At 48.4% G+C, this 12528-nt stretch overlaps 1 protein-coding gene and 1 long non-coding RNA gene across 5 annotated transcripts in view; one reads left to right on the top strand and one right to left on the bottom strand.

Moving 5' to 3' along the window:
* The window catches only part of LOC130026476 (uncharacterized), a 44455-nt gene extending 38371 nt beyond the window's left edge, over positions 1-6084 (bottom strand). Inside the window, exon 1 of the long non-coding RNA XR_008792878.1 lies at positions 5759-6084. This is a non-coding gene — a long non-coding RNA (uncharacterized LOC130026476). The remainder of the gene's footprint in view (positions 1-5758) is intronic.
* Positions 6085-9681: 3597 nt separating this feature from the next.
* NFIB (nuclear factor I B) overlaps positions 9682-12528 on the top strand; it is a 250217-nt gene continuing 247370 nt past the window's right edge. For all 4 annotated transcript variants that reach the window (XM_056117315.1, XM_056117314.1, XM_056117313.1 and 1 more), the window contains exon 1: positions 9682-9819. In XM_056117315.1, the coding sequence (XP_055973290.1) occupies positions 9790-9819 (30 nt within the window). In that variant the 5' untranslated portion in view covers positions 9682-9789. The remainder of the gene's footprint in view (positions 9820-12528) is intronic.

The following is a 12528-nucleotide window of genomic DNA, read 5'->3' as shown; positions in this document are numbered from 1 at the left end:
TTTATTTCTTGGACGGTTTTCTTCCAGCTACCCCTAAATGACTCTGCTTTGGGACATTTACAGGATGCACGGACAGGGAAGGCAAAAGGGCTCGTTTCTAGAAGTTCTGTGTGCAGGGACACGCTCTGCAGGGAGGAACGCGTCGGGACTCCTTTCCGGGGGCAACCGACGTGGCCGGGCGGAGGGGACACCCGGCAACGTGGCGGCAAGGCAGAGCCACGCCGTCCTCCCCGGGCTGCGGGCGCGCAGGGCCCCGCGCGCCTCCCGCCCCGCGCTCCCGGCTCCCGCACCCCGGCCCGCAGGCCCCGCGCCCGCCCGAGCACAAAGGCGCGCGCACGGCCCCGCCCGCGCGGCACAAAGACCCGCGCCGCCACTCGCGAGGGGCGCCCGCAGCCCGCCACACCCACCCGGGCCGCCCCCGCCCCGCCGCCGCGGCGCCCTGATGAATATGCATCACCGCGCGCCCGCCTTCGGCTCCTCCTTTCGGTTTCCTTCCCGCCGCCAGGCGGAAGCGAAGAGCCGCGTTTCCCGCGCGTCGGGGCTGGCCGGGGCGGAGCGGGCCGGGGCGGGCGACGGGACTGAGAAAGAGAAAGCCGGGGGGGGACGGGGGGGACGGCGGCGGGAGGAGCGCGGGCCGGGCGCGGAAAGGGTGCGCGGGTGGGTGGTGGTTCCGGGACAGCCTTGCCACTGGCCGGGCCAATCGGAAGGCTGGGAAGGGGCGAGCGCGCGACCCCGAGGCCGCTCCCTGCAGCATCTGCCCCGCGCGCTCCGAGGCCCGGAGGGGAGGCAGCCCCCACCCGCGGAGCAGCCCAGCTAAAACAACAATAAAACCCACCAAACACGCGGGTGCGCGAGCGTGCGCGCGCGCGCGCGCACTCACAAGCACACGCACATGCACACACATTCACGCGCGCACACACGTACACACACGCGCACACAGCACGCTGGACTGCCTTCAAGACAACCCCGGAGAAACAGTCTTTTGCAAGTGAGAAGGAAAACTGGTATTCAGTTTGAGGGGCTGCCTTTTAGACTTGACTTTCACCTCCTCCTTTTCTTCCCGGGGCAAGAATTGGAGCAGTGCAGAAATGATAACTTATCAATAAAAGACTTCGGATTACCGTTTTATTCTTTTTTCTTCCTCTTCCTAAATCAAACACAAAAGAGCGACACCCAGACAACCCTTGAGAAAATCCACACGTTTGTACCTGAGACACGTGAAGTAAGCGGCCCAGGGTTCTGTTACACTAACTCAGTATCTTTTTATTTAACGTAATATAATGCAGTGGTGTGTGGTTTGGGGAAGAAGAGTTTTATCTGCTTGTTCTTGTTCGTTCTTTGCACGTCAGAAACAAATATCCCCTTGTTTGTGCATTAGAAAGTGACAATTTCACCCAATTGTCATCTCTACTTTCCAGGTTGAGCTCCCAGATGCTTTGTGAATTTCCTGATCCTTATAGGATTTCCAGATCTACTTTACCACTAATTTGGGCAATTTTACTTTCGTGTCACACTTTCAGGGCAGCAGTGAAATCCACTAAATCCAAATAGAGTAAAATGTAGCATTTTTCCTGTTTCACGACTACTTTCCTTGGCTTCCCCCATGTTAGATTTTATCTGTATCTGTCAGCTCATTCTCTTTTACAGTATTCTTCACTTGAATGTTGATTCATAGAATAATGTGTGAGTACACTTTTTGTGTCTGTAAAGTGAAGGAAGTACTGTTTAGTTCAGTTTGGTGTGTTGAAGTTTTAGAAATCAATATTCATTCCAAAGTTTGTTTCTCTCCACCCCTTTGCCTTGAAGTTACAGGATCAAATTGTTTGCTCTTCCTACCCCTCCCCTCAAAAAAAAAAAAAAAGATGGACTTCTTCCAGCTCCTGTGAATACCACTTTAAAGAACCCTATTTTTTTCTCAACTTATATTTCCCCGTGTGTGTGTGTGTGTGTGTGTGTGTGTCCCTTGTCTTCTCTTTGCCACTATGTCTGGGACACAATTTAATGCACAATATCCCATCCATTAAGTTCTGGCTGAATGCGGGAGTATGTGAGTACTTGGCAGCTTTCAGGTTGATGGGGGTGGGGAAGCCAGTTTCGACTTTGACACAAGATGCTGAAGAGCCGTGATTGGAATTATTATTAGGGCTGTGAACATGGCCATCTTTTCTGTGGGATAGAAGAAGTGCCATTGAACTTGAGACTGGACAGACAAGATCTCTAAGTCACACCCCCTCCCTACCCCAACTAGTACAGTAGCTGGCAGGGAAAAGGTGCCAAAATACACAAGATTAACTCTAACTTTCTTTGAAAGAATCTTAGATCCTTTGTAACTTTAACTTTCCAACAGGCGGGAAAAAGTTAACTTTTGAACTCATACTTGAACAGACATTTAAATCAACCCTAAAATGGAATAAATCCAGAATCTCATACAGACATGCTTATGTGGTTAGGAAAGAATGCACGGGTAAATAAGCAGGGTGCATGTGTGTATCTGACTGGGGAGTTCAAGATTTAATCAAAATCAGAATTAGTGTTACTTTTTACTATTTATTGTATGGTGAAGAGCATTGTGAAGCACAGAAACTGACCTTTAAACTGCCTAAGTAAAAACTGCAAGGAGTTGTGAAACACAAAACGTTGTGGTTTCCAGTTTTTACATTTGAGGTTTGATGTTTTCATTTTAGGGTATGAGAGATGGAGAAAGCTCCAGTGCTGAAAAGTCCCTATTAAATCATATGTGGGCAAAGGTCAAGCACTGCAACTCACTGATACAATATCCTGCAGATTCCTGTCTAACTGATGGTGAGCACAGGAAAAGTGCTTGGGTAATAAAAGTATTAGGAGGGTAATTATCCTTGGTGGTTGGGACTGCATTCTTGTGCACTGGGAAAGGTTTTTACTGGCCCCCGTGAATTTTAAAGCTGAGTATTGTTGAAAGCTGTTTTAATAGGAAATTGATTAGCTGAGTGTTTCATACAATAAATGGTGACAGTTTCATTGTTCGATGTCCAGAATAAATTCTTTTTATTCTTTAGCAGATATTGGCATCCATTTAATTTTAATATGGTCAGACTGAGCTTTAGCATAATCATGAGTGAAATGTGATGTCAGGAACATCTGTAAACTTCGCAGTTGGAGCTTGTGACATCACTCAATTTGACAATATTATTGCTTTAAGATTTATTAACGTATTGTGCTGTTAAAATACTATGGGATGCATTTCAAAGATTAAGCTTTTAGAACATATAGATTGTATAAGCCCAACTATCTTCATAACTCTGCAACTGTTAAATATTAAAAGTTAAAATGCACAATTTTGTTGTTATGTCTTGTTTTGACTTTGAAATAGAATTCCAGTTTTCAAAGGAAGAATTAGCAAAGGTATGCAGAAAGTTTGAGTTGTTTAGCACTTGCAGTTTCTATACTGAAGACAGAGATTAGTTTTTTGGATAAAGCTTTCTAAATGTTTCTCTAAAACTGATCTATTTTGATGCCACAAAGGCATATGTAGATGACAGCAAAGCTAATTTGCATGAACAAAGAAAATGATAGTGTAGTCTTACTTTAAAGATCAACTATTTTGAAAAAAAGACAAACTACATCTCTCATGAGCTGAGAATGGACTATGGATACAGTGTGGAAAAAAAAGTGTGTTTACATGAGAGAGGAGAGAGAGAGAGAGTGAGAGAGAAAGAGAATATGAATGTAACTTCTGTTGTGAGTGAAGGGAGGCAATTATTATCCTGATTTTCAACGTTTAAAATAAATCACAGAAAAGTTATAGGCAACTGTTGACACTGTAATCCAGAGAGTGCATGTCTTCCGAAGTGGAACTGAATTGATGAACGGGCCTCAACTCTGTGGAAAAATGGAAATCAGCTAACCTTGCTAGGAGTCTGGCCCAGTCCATGTTCAGATTGAATGGCAGTTTGTGAATGTCCCAGAAATGTAGAAATACTTATAGGGATTTGTTTTTTTAACAGTTGAGTACAGGCATTTCAGCAGTGACATTGTTAACAGCGTCATTTTTCTCATTTAATTTTGTCCTCAGGGGACACCAAACAGCTCCCAGAGGAGAGAAAAAAAGTCCATGGTTATTTATTCATTTCAGTGAAAGGAAAGCCCTAGCAATGGGGTTGGGGGTGGGGAGAAGTAGCCCATTGTGAATTTTCTACTAGGAAAAAATTGCTACTCTAATTTGACAGTAGTAGTTTAAGGGCTGAGAGAGCTGGGCATGATTTTGCAATTCCCATCAAGTGCAGGCAATTTCACTACTTGTTGGTTGTTTATATATGCATTTTTCAAGTGGATTTTGGGTGTTCCTGCTTATGAATATAAACTTGTATTTTCCAGGCTACACGTGCATGATTCTTGTGGACCATTTGTAAAAGCAAAGATCCCTGGGCATGACTTAGTGGATACTTGCAAATTTACAGGTCTGTTTCCTAGGGTCAAGAGGTTGTCTGTCTATCTGTCTGTCTGCCTGTCTCTTTTTCACATTTGATTTTTAAATATTGTTATTGGCGATGTAGTTAGGGTGTGTGGAATTGTCCAGCCTCCACTGAAATCACAGGCAAGAGCTAAAAAGGGGAAAAAGTCATCTGGTGTATTGAAAATGACAGTTTTGTTATTTTCCCCTAAACTTTCCCTAAACTGCTTAGAATTCGCAACCTGTCACTAAATTTCTTAAGAAAGGAACCGGTTAAAAGAAAGAAAAATCAATATTGGGAGACACTTGAGATGTCAAACTTCTCTGGAGGTCAATGAAAGGCTTCAATTGAATAATGTGGTTTAAATTTTCAAATATACAAATTAGCTTGGATAAATCCTGTCCTAAACCACTGGCATTTTTTTCTTGAAATCAATAAACTACATGTCAGAAAGAAACTTTTTTCCCCCTGAAAGTTGGCAGGAACCAGGTGATCTAAGGAGATCTTTAAGAATTCTAAAACAACACATTTGTCTTTCTAATTGCTGCAGGAAATTTTTAGTTCTAGCTCCTTCAAATGCACAGTTTTGGGGGTGACCTTTGCTTTATCCCTTTTAATATGGAAAAGAAAGAAGAAAGAGATTAAGAGAGGGAAGTACCAAAGCCTGAGAAATAGCTGACCTGTTTTGATAGTAATACCAGAAACATTTTAGAGAAACTTTAAAGTCACTTTTATACCATGATACAAGACAAGCTAGGAAAAAAAGGGAAAGTGAATAAAATGATGTATCTGTTGATGTCTTCCTCTTCAATCTAAACCTGGGGTTTAAGAGGTTTTTTTTTTCTAGTAACTTAAGTTTGTGGACACCTATGCCCAGAGAAAGACAGCTGTCCCCACCATATCCAAATCCACTAGCTTTTCTTGACAAAAGGACCGCTGCAGTCCACCCTGGGAAGGCTAGCAATGACCTTGGCACTGGAGGATTAGAAACAGTGCACAGAGGGCCCTCTCAGTCATCCGCCAGCCTATAGTCCTGAGAGGACAGTGAAAGCCATGGACACTGTCCACCCACAAGCCATTCTGGGGTAGCTCTCTTGTCCATTCTCTCCTCCCTTTCTGCTTCCCACATTTCTCCATTAACTCCTTTCTCTTTTTCCCCCCTTTTTCTTGGAAACAGATCAAAAGCCCCAAATATTAAGTATCCTCTTTGCTAATCAAACTGTGTCCAGTCATACATGCCCTATAAACATGAAGTACCTGAAAGAGATTTGCACCCCTAAGTGACAGGCCTGGGAGGCCACAGACCACTTCACTTGCTGGGGTCTTACCTGGGTCTTTTGCTGCTTCTTCACCCTTGGTGCGGCTGCAAGCTTTTGTGGGCTCTTCTAATAGCTGTCAGATTTTTTTGTTTGTTTGTTTGTTTCAGTTTTCTTTTTTTAAGCTCGTGAGAAACTTTTGGAAGCAGCCTAGCTTTAGTGGCAAAAGGAAATGGTTTCTGTTGGAAAGGGAAACTCTTAGAGGAGGAGGGGTGTCTGCACACACTCGCCCAGGTCTCAGCCCAGGGCCTCTTTTGCCAGAGTACAGCCGCTGGTTCTGGGATCTCTGGCTGAAAGGAGCGCTCTCTGGGTGCCAGCATTTCACTGGGGGTGGTGTGGCGAGGAGGGAGGGAAGAAGGGAGGGAGGGAGAGAAAGAGAAGGATGGGCGCTGAGTTTTTAAAGAGACCCTTAAATAATGGCTTCTATAAGAGTCCAGGCATTCAAAGAGGTGTGTTCAAGGACATGAGTGCATTCGTGCCATGGAGAATGTCTTTTATGGTAAATTAACTCCGGTTAAATTGAATATTTGTTCAAAGGGAAACTCCAGTAGTTAAAGCTGGTATTATCAGTAGCGCTCCCCCCGCCACCCCCCACCCCACCCGGCGCCCCGCATACTGGTATGAAGGGCAAGAAAAGAGATGCGCAAAACGTGTCATACAAAGTGATGCTTTGGGATGAAAAGAGAGAGAGAGATTGCCTACAGATTTCCGAGAGAAGTATGAATTTCTTTGGCTTAACTCCGACTGTCACCTCAGTTCTTTCATCTATAAAGACCGCCAACTTTATGCCGGCTTTTCAAAAAGAAGACAAATCCCACACAAAGGAAATGAACGCGGTTCGAACGCGGACTGGAGAGGGTTTGCCTGGGGCAGGGGCGGAGCGGAACCGCAGCTCCCAGAGGTGTGAGCCTTCAAGGGTTAACTCGGGGGCAGTTCGAGAAAATTCCCCCGCTTTACCTGTCTTCCCAGAGCCCCCGCCCCCGGCCCCCCGCCCCAACCCGGCCTCCTCCACTCCCCCGCCCTTGCCTTTCTTCTTTGGGCTCTTGGTTTACGGGGGCTGCAGCTGGTAGACTTGGCAAGCTCGCCTCATTAAGAGCGCTCTTTGAAAACGGACTGTGTTTGAGCATTTCCCTAATGAGGACAGGACGGGGTTAAAAAGTGACCATTTCATGGTTGACTTGAACCTGCCTACTTTTCTTGATGTGTCGTTGTGAAATGCTTGATGTGGATAACTCCCACTTGGTGCAGGGAAAAAGTCACTGGTTCCTTCGGGAGCGCAGAAGGGAGTGAAGGGGAGGAGGGAGGTGGGGAGAAGCGAGCGAGACCCAGAGAAAGTTGAGGGACAAGATCTAGGGGGGGAGGAGAGCGGAGGGGGAGCAGACTAGCAAAAGAGCGCCTCGAAAAAGCCGCAACCGCGCAGTAGAAGCGAGACAGTCCCGCCCTGGGGATGGGGCAGTCGAGCGTCCAGGCCGGCCCCCGCCGCCCCCAGCTAGGTAGACGCGGAGCCCTTGGCACACACTTTTCCTCTCTCCTTTGTCTGGGCTGCTTTGGCTCTCACCTCTTTCCGACCCACTTGGGCCCGAGAACCGGATTTGGGGGGAGCAGGAGGAGGAGGTGGTGTGTGCGTCCATGCATGCATGCGTGTGTGTGAGTGTGTGTGTGTGTGTGTGTGTGTGTGTGTGTGTGTGCGCGCGCGCGCAGGCGCGCGCGCGGGCAACCGGTGCAAGGGAACTCGCCGCCCTCCAAATTCCCAAAATCAAGTTCATTCACTTGGGCCTGGAGCGAGCCGCGGGCGTGGGGGCGGGGCCCGGGGCGCGGGAGCGGGGCGGGAGCGGGCGCCCAGCGGCTCGGGACCCGCCGCCTCTGGAGGGCTGTCGCGGCACACGCACCCCGCGCGCGCGCGCGCCCGCCCGCCCCGCAGCCCCGCGGCCCCGCCCAGCCTGCACCCCGGCGAGGAGGGAGCCGCTTTCCGCCAGCGCCCCGGGCCCCAAGGGGTGGGGATTGGGAACCAGCCAGCGGAGCTGCAGGAGGAAAGCTGAGCGGACCGCGGGAGGAGGAGGAGAAGGAGGAGGAGGAGGAGGAGGAGGAGGAAAAAAGAGGAGGGTGCAGGCGGTGGCGGCTGGGCTTAGTCCTCCCGCTCCGAGCGCGGCCACGTGCAAGGGGCACCCCCTGGGAGGGCGGCAAAGTGCGGCGAAGCGCTGCGCGCGGTTTCTGCCGAAGTGCCCGGGGGCGTGGGCCCGCGCCGGGGAGACCCCCCGAAGACCCCGCCCCCCATCTGCGCGGGCGCGCCCCAACAACTTGAGTCCAAGTTCGCTCAGGCCCCCCCCCTCCCCGCCTCCCCGATCTCCCCCTCCTGCGTTCAGCCGACTGGCTAGGCGGACCGCGCCCGCCCCGGGTGCGAGAGTAGGCGCCCTAGCCTGGGCCCCGGGGCGGGCTGGGTGTGAGGGAATTTTCCATTCGTTCTTTATTCGGGCCCTGACCGGCTTGGGGTTTCTCCTACTCGGATGTTTCCGAGGCTTAAAGAGTCCGCAGCGAGCACCCCCCCAAAATAATTCACCCAGGGAGGGTTTTCGGGGCATGTTTGTGTGCGGTGGTGTGAGAAGGTGCGGGAATTGCCCAAACGGAGGAAAGAAAATCTATTTTGGAAGAAAAAAAAGTCAGGATTCTGTCGTACCGGAATGAGACCTTTAACAAACGAACGAGGGGGGAAGGGGGAGAGAGAGAGAGGGGAGAGAGAGAGAGAGAGAGAGAGAGAGAGAGAGAGAGAGAGAGAGAGAGAGAAGCGGTGGTGGTGGTGGTGGAGGAGGAGGAGGAGGAGGAGGAGGAGGAGGAGGAGGAGGAAGGTGGGGGGCGGGGGGTGTGGAGAGGCTGGTGCAAAAGGAATGCGCGTTTGCAGGAGGAGGAGTAAAGCGATGATTGTGTAATTAAATAATAAAACAATCCTTAAGTCTGATTTGGAGAGAGCGCGAGCGGGGTCCAGAGGGTGGAACCGGTGAATTTTTCAACTTCCAAGTTTTGCAACGAAAGAAAGCGAGAGAGGGAGGGGAAAAAAAGAGCCCAGAGCAGAAACGAGAGGAGTTTGGAGCCGAGTGGGAGAGCGGGATTTTAACGTTTGGGATTTTTCAGGAGCTCGTTCCGATCCCCCGGGTTCTGGGCAGCGGCGGCAGCAGCAGCAGCCTCCTCGCTTGGCCGGGTCAGACGCGGGGCGAGGCGGGCGGGCGGGCGGGCGTGGAGAAGTCGGCGCGGGCGGCGGCGGTGGCTGCAGCCGGGGACCGCGCGCCGCGAGCCTCTTCCGCCCCGGAGACCTGCGATCGCGCCCCCCTCCCTCACCCCGGCCTCTCCCAGCTCCCCCACCCCACCCCGCCCCCACCCCGACTCTCTCCCGCGCGCGCCCCGCCACCCGCGCGCACTCGCTCACGCTCCCCCTCGCGCACACACATGGTCGGCTCGCGGCAAAGTTTCGCCTGCGATCGCCACTCCGAGATCCTGCCGCAGTGCTCGGGGCTGTAACCTTGAACTTTCCCAGCGCGGTGACACATTCTCCTCTCTCTCCCTCCCGCCCTCTCTCCTGCGCCCCCCTCCCCGCCTTTTTTAAAAAAGCATTTCACTATCAACCACTACCCCAAATCCAACCCGTACACGATCCTTTGCGCACCCCCGATCCCCCAACAACAACAACAACAACAACAACAACTGCAAAACAGAAAACAAATCCCCAAACCCAGGCGAAAAAAAAAGCAGCCAACACCGGAGGCGGCGGCGGCGGCGGCCTCGGCGAGCACGGCCGGCGCGCTCGGACTGCTGGAGGGTTAAAAGTGTAGATTGGATTTCACCCCGGGAAATCTAGCTCGCCGAGTGAACTTGAATCTTTGGCTATTTAAGGAGGACTGGGTTTGTTGTGAAGTTGCGGTGATCCAGCGCAGAGCCCCGTCCTGATTGATTGCATCGCGGGGCTCAGATGACTGTAAAATGAATAGATGAAATTCTTGCTTCTCGAAGATTTTCTTGGGCATCTCCGGGAAAGTGCGTTTTAAGGCGAAGTCATGATGTATTCTCCCATCTGTCTCACTCAGGTACATGTCTCGGTCGCTCTCTCGAGCTTTCTCTCTACCCTGAAATGCCTTTGTTTTGTTGTGTTGTGTTCGTCTGCGGACAATTAGCGGCTTTGGGGATAACCTCCGCACCCTCGTCTCCCTCGTGGAAGAAGTAACCTGCAGTTGCGGCGGGGTTTGCGGGGCGGCGTGGGAGCCGGCGGGCGGCCCCTCGCCCACGGCCACCGCGCGCACCCAGCCCCTCGCCCCGGGCACGGAGAGCGGCTGCCCGCGCGCTGCCAGGGCGGCCGAGCCGGGTGAGGCCGCCGGGGTGGGCAGGGCCCGGCCCGCCGGCTTGAGTCCCCCGGCGGCCCCCCGAATGCTTACTGCGGCGTGGTGCCCCAGCCCTGGGTGCCCGCCACCCCTCTCGGTCGCTGCAGCGCTCAGGCGGAGTCTGGCTTTGGGGGATCTTTGGGGGGGACCCGAGCCCCAATAAACAACCCGTGAACTTGGGCGAGAGAACTTTAGCACGAGGGCGCCTCCGGTCTCAGTTGCAGGCAGTGGGCGGGTGAGGGAGAAAGTCGGAGGTTGTGGTCGGGGGACCAATTCCTTTGCTTAATTTGGGGATCTGGAACTCTGGTCCATAGTGGTCCGCACTTGGAGGTTTCCAGTGACCACATCACAAAGGCGGCCTTTGAGTTGACAGAGTTACTTGGTCGTGGGGAAAGCGGAGAGACTTTTAGAGAACATGTTCATTTTTGTGGAGACCTGTTCCTAGGACGATATCTGGGTGTAACTCGTAAGGCAGAAAGCAATGCTGAAAAAGTAAGGTGATAAGGGAAAAAAATTTCAACTTGCAAATTGCTCGGAGACTTTAGGAACAGTGTGATGGGATAAATGAGTGACTTTTATACTTTAACAAGAATAATTTATGCAATTTAAAGCCAGAGAATCAAATAAATAATGAAAGTGGTGAGACCAAATAGGCTTACCTGGAGGCAGTTTTCATCGCTGCCCAGCCAACTAAACAAACTGATGAACTAACTAAATATTTTAGCTCAAAGTGGGTATTTTTTTCCCTTATTTTTTGGCAGCAACATTTTAAAACCTGTAAAGGTGTGGGCAGTTGACTTTAGCTTTAGGAGGATGTGCCACAGTTGAGAATTCATAACCAATTTCTTTTGGCATTGGCATAAAAGCAGCAGTTCAAGAAGTATCTGTCTAGTCTGAGGTGTGTTACAATTTAAAAAAATTCAAATCACGATGATGCTTTTTTGTAATGGACAAATGATTAAGATTTCAATTGTATGACAATTAGAAGCCATTGTGATTCAAAAGGACTGAGGCATTCATAAATTCTGAATGAAGATGAAAACAGTGATAAGGCTTATTCAGTGATTGGATACAGTCCTGTAGTTTTTTGGCTGACACATTTTTTATTGTTTATATTTTGTTTGGCATCTGAGCATGATTAACTTAGATATGGCTATTTTCAGCAAGTAAATGTGTACTTTATTTTAACAAAACTGGAAAAATAAGTTGCTGAGCTCTTCATATTTTAAAAGCTATGAATAATGGCCAATAAATTTGATGACGAAACTGTTTCAGGTATAACCGATTGCCTTTAGTTTGGAAAGTTACCTCTAATATATCCCATCAGCAGGACTTTTTTTTCCTTTTTGTGATGAATCACATCCATTTGCTATTATTTATATATGGGATCATTATTTAATCATAATTCAAATATAGCAAATTGAGGCAAGCTTTTCACTTCCAAAGCACCACATCACTTATTCTCACCTGTAAGGAATTGCTTGCCTGTATTTATTTTTACTTCCATCATCGACTTTTCGAAAACACTGCGAGTGATTACATTGCATTTTTAGTTTCCTCTAAATATTTGCCGAAAAGTCACTAGCTTGATCTTAAATTGGGCAATTATAAATATTGCAGCATTGTGACATATGGAAAATGCAGCATGCATACAATATCATCATTGAGCTATCACTTTGTTTTCCAGGATAAATACTTGCCAACACTAATTCCTGATGATGAGTATTTGTTAATAATGTAAATCTAGGTTCTTGTATTAAAACTGTCTTTCTAATATTTAAGGCCTACACTAGAGAAGGAAATTTAACTTCGGAATGATGATATAAGTGACTTTATAGGTTATGAAAAGTAAATGCACATTAATTACTTTTCTTTCTCTCTCTCTTTCTTCTTCTTCTTCTTCTTCTTCTTTTTTTTTTTTTTTTTTTTTTTTGCAGTGCTGGGGATCCAACTCAGGGCCTCACACGTACAAGGCAAATGCTCTACTGCTGAGCTCTACAGCAGGCCCATGGATGTGACTTTTATATCAAGCCTTTAGTTTAGCTTTGTATTTATTATAAGAGCCAAAGAACTGTAGCAAAAACATTTTCTTAGAGTATGTAAATATGAAATAGAGTAACATTCTTAACTGGTTGGAAACTTTACCAAGTGTCTCAGTTGTTGCAATAGATATCTAGGTTGTGGAAATAATAATTCAAAAGGCGCTCAAGTTAAAATTGATAATTAGGAAAGTTATGCAAAATAGTCTATCAGTATAAATCAGTACTTCTACATGCCAGTATAAATTAGGTGTAAAAGGAAAATTAATAGCTTTCATGTAAAACATTTGTTTTTCTAAAAACAATGTAAATCCTTAATAATATAACTTTTACTCGGGACGGCTAAATGAACTTTTCTCTAATTATCTTTCAAATTCTT

This window comes from Sorex fumeus, unplaced genomic scaffold, assembly GCF_029834395.1.
Source record: "Sorex fumeus unplaced genomic scaffold, SorFum_2.1 ptg000034l, whole genome shotgun sequence".
Taxonomy (NCBI): domain Eukaryota; kingdom Metazoa; phylum Chordata; class Mammalia; order Eulipotyphla; family Soricidae; genus Sorex; species Sorex fumeus.
This window is presented reverse-complemented; position numbering and strand designations above follow the sequence as displayed.